The 18029-nt window shown below is 39.9% G+C and overlaps 1 protein-coding gene across 4 annotated transcripts in view; it reads right to left on the bottom strand.

Annotated features, from left to right (window-relative positions):
- ATP13A5 (ATPase 13A5) overlaps positions 1-18029 on the bottom strand; it is a 131458-nt gene that overhangs the window by 22271 nt on the left and 91158 nt on the right. For all 4 annotated transcript variants that reach the window (XM_037838149.1, XM_037838169.1, XM_037838159.1 and 1 more), the window contains 7 exons: positions 14664-14788; positions 13674-13834; positions 11467-11592; positions 10316-10395; positions 7908-7950; positions 5898-6007; positions 1690-1786 (listed from right to left, as the gene is read on the bottom strand). In XM_037838149.1, coding sequence (XP_037694077.1) covers positions 1690-1786; positions 5898-6007; positions 7908-7950; positions 10316-10395; positions 11467-11592; positions 13674-13834; positions 14664-14788 — 742 coding nt within the window. The remainder of the gene's footprint in view (positions 1-1689; positions 1787-5897; positions 6008-7907; positions 7951-10315; positions 10396-11466; positions 11593-13673; positions 13835-14663; positions 14789-18029) is intronic.

The raw sequence follows: 18029 nt of genomic DNA, 5'->3' as shown, positions 1-18029 counted from the left end.
GAAGTGAAAGGCCAGTTACTTACCTAGGATCGTTAGCACCTCATTAGATAGAATGGAATCAGATCACTATTCCCAATGTTTAACTTAATTCCATATTAACAACAAGAGGCAATCAATCAGGTTCCACCCTTCTACTGGCCATGGTAATTCTGGCAACTGTAATCTCAGCCTTGACAGCTAAATTCTCGTAAGAAGGTATTAAAGCCTGAAAGTACCTCTGGGAACTTCCAACCACTTAAAACTTGAAGTCAGCGCCTTGAATCATTCAGCGGGTGTTCTCCATCCTCATCCATGGACTACGTTCAGGACATAGTTCACTTGGAGATCACTTACTCTCACGAACTGTATGAGGGCCCCTACACTAAGACCGTTATGGCCTGCAGCCTGGTACACCTGATTTTCTAAGATGTGTGCAGACAAAGAACTTCTTTTAAGCCCCTATTTATGAAGTTGAAGTTTTTGAATGTAAAAGTCAAATTATTACTCTCCAGCCAGTCCTGTTTCTCTGTTTCAAAGCTGTGAACTAAGTACTAACTTCCATCCATGGAGATTTTGGAACTGAAATTCTGCATTCACATTTTGAGAAGCTGCGAACGGTTCCTAAGTGTCCCTCTCATCTTCCATTTCTTTCTCTGACTTCTTTATTTTTCTTTCTCATATCCTTTCCCCTTCTTTTCACTCAAGTGGTAAGATTAAATATATGCAGGGAAAAGTTTCCAATGGCAGCTTTAATTTTCATTCTAGGCATAACTTTCACAGAAGTATGGAGGGCTCTGGAACTCAGTCAGCTCAACTTCTCAGAGGTAAGTATAGGCTTGGAAAGGGCAAGACCTAACTTGTCCTTAGTGATGGTAGCAGGACTTAAATCAAGGTCTCCTGATTCCCAGTCCAGTTCTTCTGTCACCCCACTTGACTGCCTTTCAGCCTTCTGTATGCCATCCTTGCAAGCAGTAGCCCACCAGATGCTGGAGTCTTGCTGTTTTCTCATTCACCTCTCAATTCTCCCCAGAAAGCAGTAAAATAATTCCCTTCCTGAGGTGTTCCCTGAGCCCACTGGATCGTTTTACTATAGATCCTGTTATGACTGGATTAATGAAGATTATTTTCAACTATACACATTTCTTCCACACAGCTAGTTAATTCTTAAATTATTATTCAATTTTGCGTTTTTTTTTTTTTAATTAATCCTGTACTAACGGCATCTCTAAGGGTATATAAGTTCTGTGCACGTTCAGAAATAAAGCTGTATCTAACAGGGGGACTTTTTTAGCTTTCTAGTCCTTAGCAGTCAACTTCAATGACTTGTCTTCCTTTTTTTCTCCTCTTAATCTTTTGCCAAAAATATTCCACAGTTGGAGACTGATGCATTTCCTGCTGAGTTATATTTAGGCTGCACTGAAGCTCTCTTCATATGCTAAGTGAAGAAATAGCAGCTTGGAGAGGTCAAGTGTCTCAGGTTATCTAGAGAAACACAATACTCCTAGAAATCTGATCCACATCTATTTATTTCCAGCTCCATGTTTTACACACAGTTATACCAGGTTCTCAAGTTTGCAGACGTCTATTTTGAAAATGTCATTTATCTATAAAACATTAAATCTTGCATAGAAGCCACACTCCACCCCAAAAGAATAAACCAGAATAAACCAAATGCAATTATAACTGAGAAGAAATGAGTATGGCTCATACCCAGTAAAGCAGTGATGTGCCAATAAACTGGATTATGGCGTACATGGTCAAGTACTTAAATACCCCAAAGGATGAAACCAGAGCAGCCCGACCTTCTCTGTTTCAGAAAAAAAAAGATAAAAAAAAGATGGTTATGTATGATTCACATCTCCCAATCTCTTTTATATTTCAAAAAGAGTTCTATTTTTAATAGCCTGTTGATATTGATTCACTTAACCATTGATTCATCCTCTCAATTATTTATTTAACCATCCATTCATTCATTCATTCACTCCTTCAACCATTCCCTCAGTCATTGATTCATTCACTCACTTTTATTTAGGATTTATGAAGTACCATATTCTAAGAGTTATGGAAGATATAAAATGAATCAGGCACAGTCTTTACTTTCAACAAGCTTTCAGTGAAGTAAGAAGATTATACATGTACATTATAAATACAGTACTACATTATGATAAGGTGCAAAATATTAAGGATTGACTTAATTGTAACCCATTGCATCCTAACAACATACCCTTCCTGAGAATTGTGCTGTGGAGTGTCTTAGAGACCCTTGGAGACAAAAAGCTAAAGAACATTTTAGGAAGTGTGGATGTAACTCTGATATTAGAGATGAAATGGGTTTTGTTGGCTTCAGTACTCCAGGAGGAACACAGACATTAGCTGAAGTGGACATCGAAAGAAATAAAATTACAGTTAAAACTGCAGCTTTAAAAGCAGTTATTTCTCCATTAAAAGAAAATTCTATTTGAACTTTGTCCCCTCTAATTAAGACCTAGTTGGGTGGTACTTATAACAGGCCAAAGAAGACAATGTGAGGTAAAAGCACGCAATGGGTGAGTGGAGAACTCGGCGAACAACCCCTCCTGCAGATCCTCTGGTCAAGGTAGAAGCTAGCCCACACGGGAGGAGGCCGGCATCCCCTTCTTTCCAGACTCCGGAGACACTGACACCTACTTTGCTCAAAGGTTTTGTAGACAGAACAGGGAAATGAAAAGGAAAACCTAAAAAGCCAAACTAGTAACAACTTTGCCTCAGGCAAGATGAGAATGGTAGAGTGGTAGAAGGGCAGATGGTTTTCACCCGGCTGTGAGGTGCTGCCATTTGCTTCAACACAGAAGACAAGGCAAAAGACACGCTGAGAAGGAGGCAAGCAAGTTAAGTCTGCACAGTTTTCCTGAGTCTGACATAAACTTTGTAACCTCAGTCTTTTTTTCTGCAGTTGTGTGCATTTCCAGAAAAAATTAAGACACCTCAATTCAAATGAATGCACATGAAAACCATTCTAAGTAAAGCATAAATGATGTTTGTGTGGGCCTCCAAAATTACCTGTATTCCTAATGATTTTGAATTTTATGTACCTCACTCATTTATGTATGCATTATACAAATGTTCATCCAATGCTCTGATGTACCCCCCCCCCCCTTAGTACTAGGCACAGTGCTTATACAGAAATGAGTAAGATGCAGTCTTTCCCCTAAAGGACTTGAACTATAACAACATGTAAATCATTTTTCAAAGTATAAAAATGGTATCTGTGAATCTGAAACAATGTACCTAAAACTATGCCTCATTGTACTTCTGGAGGGTGCCTTCTCAGTAATTAGCATGCATCAAGAATAGCAAGGGCAAAATGATCCTAACAGAACTGAACTACATCTAATTTTTATGAATTGATGAAATATAAAAGCAAAGACTTTCTTCCCTGAAATCGTACTAAACCATCTGCCACTAGAGAAATTTTGCATCATGACTTGTGTTTTAAAATGGTATACTGCATTCATAAACATACATTGGGCTATGCACATGAAGAGGAAGCATCTAAATTTCAAATGTCACTGCCTTTTGGATGGACTAAGTAAGCATTTTGTATCAACAATGGGAGGCCAAACTCTAGCTGCCATGGGAGGCCTCCTCAAACTGGTTTTCTAGTCTTATCTCCATGATGCCACTCTGAAAAGCCTTCCAGCCCAACTGGGCTAAATGACCTCTGCACTGTCTAATTACAACCCCATTTCTAAATGTGGCTCTCCTGTTTTCCACAACTGGAATTCTCTCTTACCTCCTTTCTGTTTCTATTAGTCCTATCCATCTTTCAAGTTGCAACACCCCACTGAAGCCTTCTCTCCTGGCTTGAGTTCTCACACTGAACCACCAGAACATTTATTAATTTATTTAAAATGAATTTGAGTACTTTTCACATGTCTGGCCTAAGATTCTCTGTGTTGTGATGATAGATGATAAATAGATAATAGATAGATAGGTAGATAGATAGATAGATAGATAGATAGATAGATGATAGATAGATATAGATAGATGATAGAGAGAGAAAGAGAGAGAGAGAGAGAGAGTTTCTTTTACTGGCTCTGGTAGATTGAAGCTGTATGTGCCCCAGAAAAGGCCATGTTCTTTTAATCCATTCCTGTGGGTGCAAACTTATTGTGGGTGGGATCTTTTGGTTAGGTTGTTTCAATAGGTGGGTCATTCAAAGTCGGTCTTAATCCCCCTATGGAGTCCTTTATAAGAGGGTAAGGGACACAAAGGAAAAGCCCAGAGAGCTCAGAGAAGCCCCAGAGAAGCTGGGAGACAAGGATGCACCCACAGAAGCTCAGAGAGGAAGCCACTGAAGCCAGAAGCCGAAAGCAATGAAACCCAGGAGAGAAGGACCAGCACATGCCGGCCATGTGCCTTCCCAACATGACAGAGGTGGCCCTGATGCCGGCAGCCTTTCTTCAGAGAAGGTATCATCCTGTTGATGCCTTAATGTGGACATTTGCATGGCCTGCCTTACAACTGCAAATTTGTAAGCCAATAAACTCCCATTGTACAAGCCAAACCATTTTTGGTATATTGCATTCCAGCAACCTTAGCAAACCAAAACACTGGCATATATGTCTCCCAGGGCAGGGCCTCTGCCTCATTCTTTATACACCACATTTCCAAGCACAAAATGTAAAAAGAGCTCAAGGAGTTGTGTGGATGATGGAAAGCATGAAATAGACCAGGATCCCAAGCACTTTCGTCTTCTAGTCACCATGACATGAACCAGAGTTAAGGTAATAGAGATAGTAAGCAAAGGGCTTAGAGGGACTCTGCAAAGGACAAATCAGTAAAACATCATGCCTGATGGACTATGAGTGAAAAAGAAAAAAGTTAAAAGCACTCTGAGGTTCTGTGCTTTGATGACTGACTGCAAGGATCAAATCCTTCTTAAAGGCAAGAATATGGGAGTTGGGAAGAGAAGCTGCTTTGGAGGCAGGGAAGGTGATGATGTTTGAGGGTGTGGAAGGACACATAGAAGCGCTGATCAGGGATATGTGAGTGCAAAGCTGCCTTGCAGAAATGTAGCTAGACGGGCACAGAATTTCAGGCTGGCACCGTTAAGCCAGACCCAGTGCGATTCCCGCCAGTAAGCTGCCTGATGAGTAGCATCAAAGGACATGCTGTAGAACTCATGGTAGTGCTCTTTAACATAAACCTTAAATTTTGATGATGTCTCCCAGAACATTTCCTTTGAAGTCATTTAGTTTTGTATAAGAACATGAAGATGGCCAGAAGGTACCCTACAGAGTTATGGGAAACAACAAGGGAATAAAATGTATTTATAACTATATTACAATTATGTATGTAATCTAATGTTTTATTCTTAACAATATGTAAAATATAAATAAAGATAAGATCAGAAATGAAAGCAGAGTGGAGGTGAGGGAGTTATGTGGGGGATATAAATAGTTCTTTCCTTTCCCTTCCCTAAACATTGCCAAACAGCTGTCGAAGTCTTTTATACAAACATTTTGGATATTCATTAATTGGCATTTTAGAGCCATCCACTATTTTGGGGAGCTATCTAATAGAATCTCCTCTTTCTGCTTCCTCACCAATCCCCAACTCTTGGGATAAAGTTTCCAGGAAACAATGAAATATCTGACATAAAGAAGTAAGAAATGTAATCAATTTTTAAATATCAAGTCAAGATTTCAACTGCCACCTGACACACCCACATATCCTTTAAACCTCAGCAAAAGTCACTTTTTTGTGGCTTTTACCAGCACTCTCAAGCAGCACTAATGGCCTCCTTAATAGGTGCTCCAGTAGCACTTTACCTATACCTCTGTTGATGCATTTCTCACTTTATTGGATTCTGTCTGTCCCCAGAGCCATTCAGCAAGAAAGTTGCTCATGGGGGTGGAGGAGAGGAGGTGGCTTACTTGATGAGATGAGGCACACACTCGATGTTGGCTGTTTTCGAGGTGAAAGGGGATGCCACGGATGCCTCCTGCTCTGACAGTGAGATGCCTGCATGAGCCATTTTCAGTGCCTAGAATGATAAATTCATTTTACAGCCATGACATCTCTGGTTGGCTCTAACTTCAAACACCAGGAGGCTATCTTCTATATTGTAGATGATAACACTGCATCCTTTCACCCCTGGGTCTCTATTTCTGCTGTCCCCTCACCCAAGGGGGAATAACCTCCCTCCACTGAGCCACAAAGTCACCACCTAAAAAGACACCAAAGATCCAGAGATGGAAGAGTAGAGTGTGTGTGTGCATGTGGATTGGTGCTGGGGGTGTGGATGTGATAAGAAAGTAGAACATTCATTCAAGAAATCTAAAAAAGGACAGACAATTTGGATGGACCTTGGTGGGGGGCCTTGACCATCACAGTTCTTACTCTTAGCAGGTCATCTTGATGAACAATGAGGAAAGAAATCGAATCCCCCTTTCCCTGGATGCCTGATCCAGCCAGCTAAGCTAACTGCAGGGACTGGAACGAGGATCATGGAGTATGGGCCATCCAGCATCTTCATCAGAGACGAGAACCAGATAATGCTCATTACAGATTCATTCCAGGATTATGTTGCTTACTGAAATAAGAGCTAATTTGTTTCTCATCAAGACTGGAAACTGTTCAGAGAGTGCATATAGCAGTCAATAGCCAACAAGGCAGCCGAGCAAGTGTCTAATCCTACAAGAACTGTTTGTGTATAAATAAGATTTTGTATTTCTGTAATTATGTAGTATATGGTATTGTGACAGGTACATACTAGATCCATGCTCAATAAATACTAGATCATTTCCTTTTTCCTCTTTTCTCCCTTATTATTTTGTACAATTACATAATCTAGGACCATTTACTTTATGTTAGATTTAGTTTTATGCATGGTTCTTTCCCCACCAGACATGAATTGTTGGAGGCAGAGACAATGTCCTTTTTAGTACCCGATTTCTTTTTCTTCTAAACTCCATGTAATTAATGGAAATAGGTACTCCTTCCATATTTTAAAGGCCAGACTAGCAACTAGTTTCTTCTCATGAAGCATAATGCAGAAGATTGCATAACAAATCTATAAGCATGAATAGTTTTTCACAAAACTTTGAAGAAAATATTTAAAAGGGAAGTAAAACAAATAACCAGATCTCAGATATCTAACAGCCTTTGGAAACACAAACCATTCTTCTTTGCTTCTTGTCCCACAAATTAGCTCTGGAAACATTTTCCTCTGTACATGATTTTCAAAATCAACTACTGATTCAACCATATCTTCAAAACTCATATTATAAAACATGTACTGCCTTCTATTATATATAAAAAGCAATCTGTTGAGAATCACTTAATTTTAAAGGTAATTATATCTGCTTGGACAATAGATTTAGCTATCATACATAAAAATCAAATACTTTGGTCTAGAATTTCACTGAGTATAACAGGTTTTTGGGTAAAACCAACTTTAAAAATTAATCTTGGAGTGGAGGTTTGGTAGGAATAAACAAAATTTACAAATAATCTAAAATCTTTAATCATCAGATTCAAACTTTTCCTTCACTAAGATTTTACCAGCTGCATGACCTCAGCAAAAAATAAAAGAAAAAAAAGTCCACCTCTCTGAGACTTCATTTCCTTATTGATAACATGAGAGATTTAAATCAGCTGATCTTGTAAAGTCCCTTCTGATTTTGAAACGTAGGTGTCTCTGCAGCCCTCTGTCTTTATTATTTTAAGAGGTTCCAGGAAAACAGCCAAAGGGACTCATTTCACTTTACTCCTCTCCACTTCCAACCCACACTCAGGTAGAGGAGGATACAGACAGCAAAACAATCAAGTGATTGCAGGTGATTGCAGGTGGGACGGTGGAGAGGCAGACCCCAGGGGACGGTGGTGTACTCTGGAAGGACATTGCCACACTGCTTGCATTAGTAAGAGTCATTTCTACTCACCCCACAGTCATTAGCTCCATCTCCACACATGCCCACATAATAACTGGAGGGGAAAGAGGAGAAAAATTAACAGCTTCACACCTCCCTTGAATTATTTCTGTCATCACTAATTCACATGTGGTATAGGCATGTGTGTGTTTCCTGAACACGTGAAATCAGGCTAAAGGGAAACAATCAGGGGAGAAGCATCCCCAGAGGAGGAAGGCCATCACATTATTTATATTGTTGCAACCGATCACACTGATGGTGATCCCATCAAGGATGTCACAAAGAGGGTAATCACACCTCTATAAAGGTCCTGTCTGCTCGTTCTTTATCAGGGCACTCCCCACACAGCTGAATCCTGAGATCCTAACCTGATCCAGCTGTGCTTTGGTTGCTGACCATCTCTCAAAGTTCAGAGTCCAGACACTAGAGTGAGAGGATCTTGAGAAGCAGTTTAACAGACATAATCACAGATGTAGACACATATTCTTGATGCATCGGTGAGTGAAAATGAGAAAATATGCTTCCCATCTATACCAGTTTGATGTGCAAACACAGGATATTAATAAATATACCTGTTGGCAAAGAAAGGGAAACTGCGATGCAAGACAAATCTGGAAATTCAGCCTTCTGTTATAAGTAAACCTTTCATATAGGTATTGGTTAATGGCAAAGCTTTTAAAGGCCCAGCAGAAAATGACAAAATCAATAAAGAGACAAAAGTAAGTTCTCATAGAATTTCCTTATTATTAATTGACATATAAAAATGATCAATGGCAGACAAATTCATATGGTTCTATCTACTGTCAGGCAATTTTGGATGAAAATCACCTATAAACATTTCATGAGCACTTGTATGTGTCATGATGATATGCATTTATTGAAAAATGTCTTCTTTTCTTCAGGCTTAAAACACATATCCAGCCTCTACCACAGGAGGGATCTCAACACCTAATGTTCTCTGAATTCAGAAAGGGAATTCAGACAGCCTTACACACACTGGCAATGATAAAGACATGAAGATGAAGATCATGAAGTCATTGGAGGGGCAGCTCATTCTGAGATGTATGTCTTCCTGAATTGATTTTTCTTTAGAGAATATAGCTTTTTGAAATTAAGCATTTAAGTTGGCAAAATTTTTCAGGCATTTGAGAAGGATAAACTTACTTTCTTCAGCCAGTATCATATAATGACCATGTTAGTGAAGCAGTCTTATTAGATGCTGGCTACTAACTCAACCTCTGGGCATTCTAGGAATTTACTAGGCACATTCTGAGACTTTTGTAAGAATGCTTGGGCAACAAAAAAATAGTAAAAGACAGTCTCCTGATTTTACCTACTACTTATCAGCAATTACCTAAAATTCCACCACTCTATTCCTTTGCACTTTCCAGAAACTGACAGCCCCTCAGACTGTAACATTCCCAGCAAGGAATAAGTTGCTCTGGTCTCAAAGAACCATTTTACTCCAATGCTACTTGGTCATTTGTATTTGTGAAGGAGATAAGAAAGGGCTCTTCCTTGACTTTGTCTCTATATCCAATGTCTCCCAGAGTGAAAATACTATTCCATTTCCTTCCAGAAGGACCTGAAATTATTCAGATATCCTCTAATAGAGCAACGTCAAATAATTCCATCAAATAGAGCAACATCAAATAATTCCAAGTGATAACACACACTTTCCCACTTTCCCATTTTTCCAGTTATGAACTATACGAACCACCCACTATTTCTTTTCTCTACATTTAAGCAGGGGAACTTCCTCTCAGATATGTTTAAGGGCCACAGAACAAATGCTCTCTGTGGTAGGCAGCCTCTAAAATGGTCCCCAGTGATCTCTGCCTCCTGGTATTCATGCCATTGTGTAATCCACTCCCCCTGAGTGTGGACTACACCGGGTGACATGCTTAAAATGAGGAGAACATAGCAAAAGTAACATGATGTCAAATCTAAGATTAGGTTATAAAAAATGGTGACATCTACTTTGCTCTCTCTCTCTTTCTCTCTCTGGCTCTTCTTACTTCCTCAGTATTGTGGAAGCCGGACACCATGTTGTGAGCTTCCTTATGAAATGGCCTATGTGGGAAGGAAATGAGGGTGGCCTCCATCCAACAGCAAGTGAAAAACAGGCCCCTAGTCTGACAGCCCACCAGGGACTGAGTCCTGCCAACAACCAGGTAAGTGGGTTTGTTAGCAGATCCTTCCCCAGTCAAGTGCTGAGATGACAGCAGTGCTGGCTGATACCTTGATTGTAGCTTGGTGAGAGATGCTGAGCCAGAGGACTCAGCCAAGCTACACCCGATTCCTGACCTACAAAGCCTGGGATGTAATAAATGTTGTTGTTATAAGCCACTAAGTGTGGGGTGATTTGTTATGCAGCAATAAACAATGAATACACTCTCCTTTCACTCAATGAAACCTACTTTAATTTCTGGAATTCTTCAACAAGACTTGATTTCTGCCCAGGAGACATTCTTGCAAAAATAGTTCCATTCACCAGAATCTACAAAGAAAAATAGCAGTGCGATAAAATAAAAGAACAGCTCTGAAAAGTCACCCCTAGCCACCACTTTAATCCAGCATCAGGTCATGTGTCACTAGATCAAATGTCAGGAAAGATAATAGGAGGATCTAACACTTTAATATTTAACTTTCACTTTAAATCCTCCATTACATTTCTATTACGTCTTTCCAGAGCACTTTTCCAAGATGGTGTAACCTACAATTAATAATAATGATAAAAAGCAGCAGACCATATGGAATAAAAATGCTTAAGGAAATGCAGTTCTTTTTTACTTAACACTCTCTCCATAATTGCAGGGTAGGCAGAGAAAAGAGCAACAGACCGCAAGTTGGGAAACAAGGTTCTGTTCCCAACTCTGTCCCAACTAGCTGTGCAAACCTTAGTCGAGTCACTTAACCTGAGTCTCAGTTTCTCCATCTCTAAAATGAGGGTCTAGGAGTTTTCAAGGAAGCCTTTAGGGTCTAGAGTCTATAGTCTTTGACAGACTGTCCAAAACACTGCAGACAGATGGATGCTATGCTCAACTTTTGCTCCAATTATCTCCTCCATACCAACAGCAAAACCCAGTACAGCACTATTTTAAAATAGGACACACAGACGAGAGGATAACAAATGAGTCTGAAAATAAACTGAGGGCCTTTTGTTTCTTCCTCCTGCGGTTTAAGAATTCAGACAGGAAGGGGAATAGAGCCCAGCCTGATGTGATTTGGTGGCTTTCAGAGGGAAGATGATTCACAAAACAGGTAGCATGTTTGGAAGTAACTGGAGGTTGTCTTTAGTGGAGAGGGGATGAAGGAGGGAGTTGGGATTGGACTGGCCACAGGGGTAGGGGATATGCCAGAACTCAAAGTCTAAAGGGAAGGCCGCTAGGCATGAATGGAACCAGATAGGCATAGGCAGGGCCAGGGAACTTCTGAAGGAGCAGTGCCTCCTTGGGAGGTGTTTATTCTCTTAACTCGTAGACAACCTCACCGATCACTTTCACTATCCTCTTCTTTGTCTCACTAATTTGAGGAACAAAACAAAACACTTCTGTTCTTAAGCACTTACTTTTGGAAGCAAGCTGTTGAAATGCTGAAATATCACTTGGTATGATTTCCCAGTCATTGCAAAATGGTAACAGCTCCCTCCTTCCCCAGCAGGGACTGAATTGCTTCCAATATTAATGTAGGTTTCCTAAAATCAAAAGGGCATCATTTCTACATAGGCTTTTGAAGAATGTGTCTATTTTCCTGTGTTTTATGGAAGGAAGATTATTTGTGTTACATAACAGTGTAAGAGTTAGTAAATATATAATGTGAAATTTGCTCATGGAACTTAGACCCATATGCAGAAGGTACTCATATATAATCTCCGCAAATTATACAAACATCTGATACTTTTGACCACACCATGTTCTGGCCCTGTTCTGGAAGACAATATATACAATACAAGTCTACTGTGGAAATCATTCCAAGATACCAATTAGTGATGCCAAGGAAGAACAGGAAACATTATTCTCTCCTCTTGCTTCTCTTCTTCACACCACCTTACATTTCCTAAGATCTTTACCATTCATTCAAACATTATGCCCCATCCCTTCACTATAAGTAGGCAGATGCTTCAGGGTCTAACTCTCTATTAGCACTTTCCACTCCCCCCTACTCCATCAGGTACCCCATTCTCATGGTGCCAGAATCTTCTTCCATATCCTGTGTTCCATTGCAGTAGCACTACTTTCCTGAAAACTCTTTCCTTCCTACCTTTCACCAGTCAATGTACTATACGGCTGTGTTCTAGCCCTACCTGGCTCCTACCTAGAGGAAAAATTACCTGATGAATGCATACGTGCAAACATGTCAATGGCCAATAATGATTTTCCACGCAACATTTCTCAAAGGCCTTCGGTTTTTGTGGGACTCAGAATTAAATTAGTATAGAAGATAAGCCTTTTTTTTTCATTAGAGGAATTTCTCTTAGGGGAAACATTATACTTGGAAGAAATGCTGAATTGGGAGGCAAAGTGAGACATCCCTTTCTGCCCACCCCTCACCCAACCACAAAACAACCAACAAAACTCATCCCCTAAAGCATGCTTCAAGAAACAAAGACAAGAATTCCTTTTGTTGTACCAGGAAGAAAGTGAGCAGAGTTTGGAAGGAGAGAGCCGGGGAGGAGGAAGAAGGCCAGAGATAGCAATGTAACTTCTCCTGGCAATCACCAAAATGTCAGTAAAAATATTAAACTCATGAATGGAGAGCATGAATTGATGGTGTGTTAAAATTAGTGAAGGATCTGAGTTTTATCACACAATGAAATCAAGACAATGTGCACTGATGCAGAAGCAAGTGGGCTTGTAAAGAAATAAGCAGCACAAATCTGCTGACGGCGTAGAAAGAGCAACCACCTTTCACAGCCCATGCAATGGGGTTTGAGCAAAGTTAACCCACCCATTCACAGGACAGGGCCAAGGCCACTCTATACACAGTTGTTCAGTTTATGGACTGCACTAAGGCACCTGACAGCTTAAAGGCCCACTCTACACTTAATCTGGAGGGCTGGTCAGCCTGAAAGAAGGGGTGTACTTCTGTAATTCATCCTCTTGAAGGACCAACTCTTTGAATTCAACAAAAGCCCCCTAAGTGCTAGCTTTAGTGGTGGAATGTCAAGCTGCAGCCCATTCTCATCATATGAAAGAGCAGTCCTGTGGCAAGTGTACATTGGAGCTTGTTATCTAGAGAAGCCCAATGCTTGTCAAATTCATGTCATAGATACAGTGTGAACTAAATGCCCATGGATTTGGGTGGAATCAAACAGACCTTCGTTTAATTTCCTGTTCTGCCACTTGCCAGTTGTCTGTCTTGGGCAAGCTTAACCATTCTGAGCCTCAGTTTTCTCATTTGTAAAATGTTTGCCCAACTGCGTAGGGTTATTGTGAGGCTCAAACAAGAAATACGCTTGTATATCAGTAGTTCTCAACCATGACTGCACATTGAAATCACCAGGAAAAGTGACTACTATGTCAGGTTCCACCTCACAGATTCTGACTAAATTGGTGAAGTCTGGGCATCTGGAGTCTTACAAATTCCCCCAGGTGATTTTCATGTGTAGCTGGGGCTGAGAAATGCCAGTTGAAATGTTTTGCAAACTGTAGAACTCTGCACAGATGTGAGGGATTATTACTGTGATGACATCTAAAACCAAGAAAAGACTGCTCAGTGCCAGCAGGGCTGTATTCCTCCAGCCCAGAACCACAGACGGGCTTAACATTTTCTCACATTCTTCCCAGGTCCGTTCTCTTGGCTCTCTACCAGCTGCCAGGTCACAGAGGCAGGAACAAATTCTTCTGGCTCATTGGCTTCGACAAGGATCACTTGGCTCCCTCGAGGAATCATTTCAGAATTCTTTGCAACAGTAATGGCCGTTTGAAGGTTGTCACCTAGATGACAAAGAAAGTCCGCTTGCTTTATATATAAACACCCCCTCGGCAACCAGAATTAGGCTCTCCCTCCTCTGAGAGTGTCCACAGAACTTTGCTCAGTGCTCTTTGGAGGTATTTATCCTTTTCTGCGTTATTTTAAAACCACTTATCTTCCTTTCTGCCCAAGACTGTCTGCCTCTAGTTGGCCCACACTATGTCTGCATCTCCCTCCATGCATCATGTCTGGCCCATTGCTTATTTCCAAAACACGAATGGATGAATAAATAAATGCATTTTCAAGCACTTTATGACTAATCCTCAGGAGACAGACACTTGTGTATGGCAAATGTAGTAAGGGCCCATCTGATAACCAAAAACCATCATCAGAATCTGGATCCCAGTAAAGCAGAGAAAAGAACACTTAGTGCCAGGCCAGGCTTGGGTTTGGAGATCATACACCACTCGTGGCCTCGCTGCCCTGAAGGACAGTGGGCCAGAGCCACATGCCCTTTACATGGAGGTCTCACTGGAATTCTTGGAGAGAACATCCATTCTTATGCTTAAACATACACTCCTTAAACATTTACTGTGGGATCCTGTGAGTATCCTGAACACAGCACTGTAGACATTAGACAAAAAGAATGAGATATGGTCCCTGCCTCTAAAGTCTGTGGTCCTCTAGGGGAGTTACACGTGCTCCCAGGTAATTGGACCCCAGGGTACTAAACTCTATAGCAGAGCATGTTCTTTTCTTCTTCAGTCATTTGAACTCACTCACTTATCGCTACATAGTCTTATTCTTATGACTGCGATACATTCCATCAGTCAGGCCTCCAGAAACACATACCTGTAATCATCACAGTCCTGATACAGGCCTCACTCAGTTCCTTCAAGACTGGTTTGGTTTCCTTTTTCAAGCGATTCTCCATTATGAGAAGTCCCAGAAATGTTAACTCTGACTCCACCTTATCCCTTTGGATTCAGGAGAAGCATCAATATTAAAGTGTATCTCTCCAGCATCAAGAGTTGAATTTGTTTCTTCTTTTTCAAATTTGTTTCTAATTTTTATCAATGTCATATATACATATTTTAAAAAGCAAAAGGATCCAAAAAATTTATAATGAAAACTAATAGTTTTTTCTGTATGCCACCTCACCTCTCTTCTCCTTCCCAGAGGCAACCACTTTTAAATCTTTTAGCTGCTTCTTGTTTCCAACACCATTTTAAAAACAATGTGCTTGAGGTGTTGGACTTCCTCACCTGGATTGTTGCTGATGTTCTTACAAACATTGAGGACTGATGGCTTGTTGTGCTGAGCCCTCTGTCTTGGAGCTGGCCCCTATGAAGCTTGTTGCTGCAAGGAGAGGCTAAACCTGCTTATAATTGTGCCTTAGTCTCCCCCTGAGTGCCTCTTTGTTGCTCAGATGTGGCCCTCTCTCTCTCTCTAGCTAAGCCACCTGGGCGGGTAACCTGGCTGCCCTCCCCCCTATGTGGGACCTGACTCCCAGGGGTGTAAATCCCCCTGGCAACACAGGATATGACTCCTGGGGATAAATCTGGACCTGGCACCATAGGATTGAGAACATCTTCTTGACCAAAAGGGGGATATGAAATGAAACGAAATAAAGCTTCAGTGGCTGAGAGATTTCAAATGGAGTTGAGAGGTCACTCTGGTGGACATTCTTATGCACTATATACATAACACTTTTTAGGTTTTAATATATTGGAATAGCTAGAAATAAATACCTGAAACTACCAAACTCCAACCCAGTAGCTTGGACTCTTGAAGACGATTGTATAACAATGTAGCTTACAATGGGTGACAGTGTGATTGTGAAAACCCTGTGGATGGCACTCCCTTTATCCAGTGTATGGATGGATGAGTAGAATAATGGGGACAAAACCTAAATGAAAAATGGGTTTTCATTTTTTTTTTAATTTTTATTTTTTATTATGGTTCTGATTCTTTCTGGTGTAAGGAAAATGTTCAAAAATAGATTGGGGTGATGAATGCACAACCATAAGATGGTACTGTGAACAGTTGATTTTACACCATGGATGATTATATGCTATGTGAATATTTCTCAATAAAACTGAATTAAAAAAAAACAAAACAATGTGCTTATATTACAACTCTTCTGTTTTTGTTTTGTTAATTATATATTTTTAAAATTATAAGAGCTGTTTCTTGATCTTTCATTGTTCCTTATTCTATGCAGAGGCTGGGGTGGGTTTGTAGGGAAAGGAAAGGGGAGGAGAGAGAGACCTGAGTCTCACCTCCACCTGCTAGCATATCTAACATAGCTGAGTCCTGTCCTCTTGCCCTCTCTCTCTCTGCCCACGGTGTAGGCAGTATCTTCTTCTAGCCTACAATTCAGCTACCAGTTCCCCACCTATTTTACATCTTTGAGAAATGTGTTGCAATTGCTAATCTGTACTTGTCCCTTCTCTAGTTGCCTTTGATATTGTTTCTTAACTATCATGTTAGTAGGACTTGGGAGGAGAGGAAGTATGTGTTCAGTAAGCCTTCTTTGAGAAAGATCAGAGTTGAATTTCTTGATGGAAAATACAATTCCAACTTGCGTGGAAACATAATGAAGAAATCTCTCTAGAACTGAGTACAAGTTGCTAAATCATTCATCCGAAAATCCATTTACTAAGTAATTACTTTGTTTTAGATCTTATACCAGGCATTTTGGTGACTACTCAGACTCAGATATGAATCCTAACATTAGGCATCTCAGAGTACAATATAAAAGAAAATCTACCTTATACAGAGTTTGCTAAAGATTTTCCCCACCACTTAATTTCATATTTTTTATGGTAACTTAGATTAAAATTTTCTCATTACCTAGAACTAAAAGGAAAATCCCCCAATTTTCTCATCCATTTATTCTGTTTTTGGTCAGGGCTATACCCACTCTATTTTAGGACTTTTCCCCCTCATTCAGTGCTCCAGGCATGCTGGCTTCTTTGCTACTCTACAACATTCCTAGCACAATCCAGTGTTGAATTTGCATACCTATACTTCCTATTTTCTGCAGTGTTTTTCCTCTGGATAGCTGCAGGCTTTTATCCCTTACTTTATTCACATCTCTGTTCAAACGTCACCTCCTAGGAGGACTTCCCTGATCACCCTATATAAAATAGTTCCCTCTGTCTTCTTTATCCTCTTAATTTGCTTTATTTTATCTTCATGGCATTTATCACTACTTGGCAATGTTTTATAGATGTATTTTATTAGCTATTTCCCCCAATTAGGACATAAGCCATTTGAGGTCAAGGACTTTATTCACTTGACTTTTCAGTGCTTTGAAGAACATGCTAAAGCTCAATGGATATTTGCTAAACCAATGGAGGGGTAAATCTTGATAAGGTATCTCTTCTGTTTTCTAGGTGGGGTTTTGTTTGAAGTCATCTGAAGAAACTTCTATTTAGGTCCCCTGTTTTTTTGTTTTTTGCTTTTATTTTTATTTTTTTTTAATTTTTTTATATTCCCTGTTGAAAACTCTTCTAAATGTAATTTGATTCTGAGAAAAATCAAAACCCTATTCCTTTACCCTGTTTGAAAATAATAACTAAATTCTAAGAAGCATAATAGGCTCCTGACATTTTCTGCAAAAGCCTGAGATGGTTGGAAATCTAGAAAACATTTTATCATTGCTTTCTTATTTTATTGTGTTTATAATAATGTCTACCTCACCAGTGGCTCTTAATGAGAACAACACAGCTGCATTTGTATCTGGCAGCTGGGTGGTGGCTATACTCCATCCCTAGCTATGTAATCTTTTCTTTTCACATGACCTTAACATACACTATTCAAATTTGTATCTTGAAAGATTGTAAACTCGCATGTTATATGAACCTTTATGCTTGGTCATAAGCATAAATTTAACATTGCTTGTTAAATCTGAGAATGCCATTCATATATTTCAAAATGAATTTTGTGATTCCAGGTAGATTAAAATGTTAGGTCTGAAAGTCCCCTTTGAGATCATCCAATCCTATATTTTATTGATGGGAAGTAGGCAGAGAGTACAGAAAGGACAATGATTATTGATTATTTTACTGTAGATGGACTTAGGTTGCAAATAGTAATGTTGAACAAAGAATATCAGTACCTTACACAAAGAGGCTAACAAATGAGGATCTCTCTAATAATGTATTGATTATTTGTTTTATTTTTTTCAATTTTCCATAGTATTTTTCTACT

Source organism: Choloepus didactylus, chromosome 1 (assembly GCF_015220235.1).
Source record: "Choloepus didactylus isolate mChoDid1 chromosome 1, mChoDid1.pri, whole genome shotgun sequence".
NCBI classification, from domain to species: domain Eukaryota; kingdom Metazoa; phylum Chordata; class Mammalia; order Pilosa; family Megalonychidae; genus Choloepus; species Choloepus didactylus.
The sequence above is the reverse complement of the archived record's forward strand: the minus strand, read 5'-3'. Positions and strand labels throughout refer to the sequence as shown.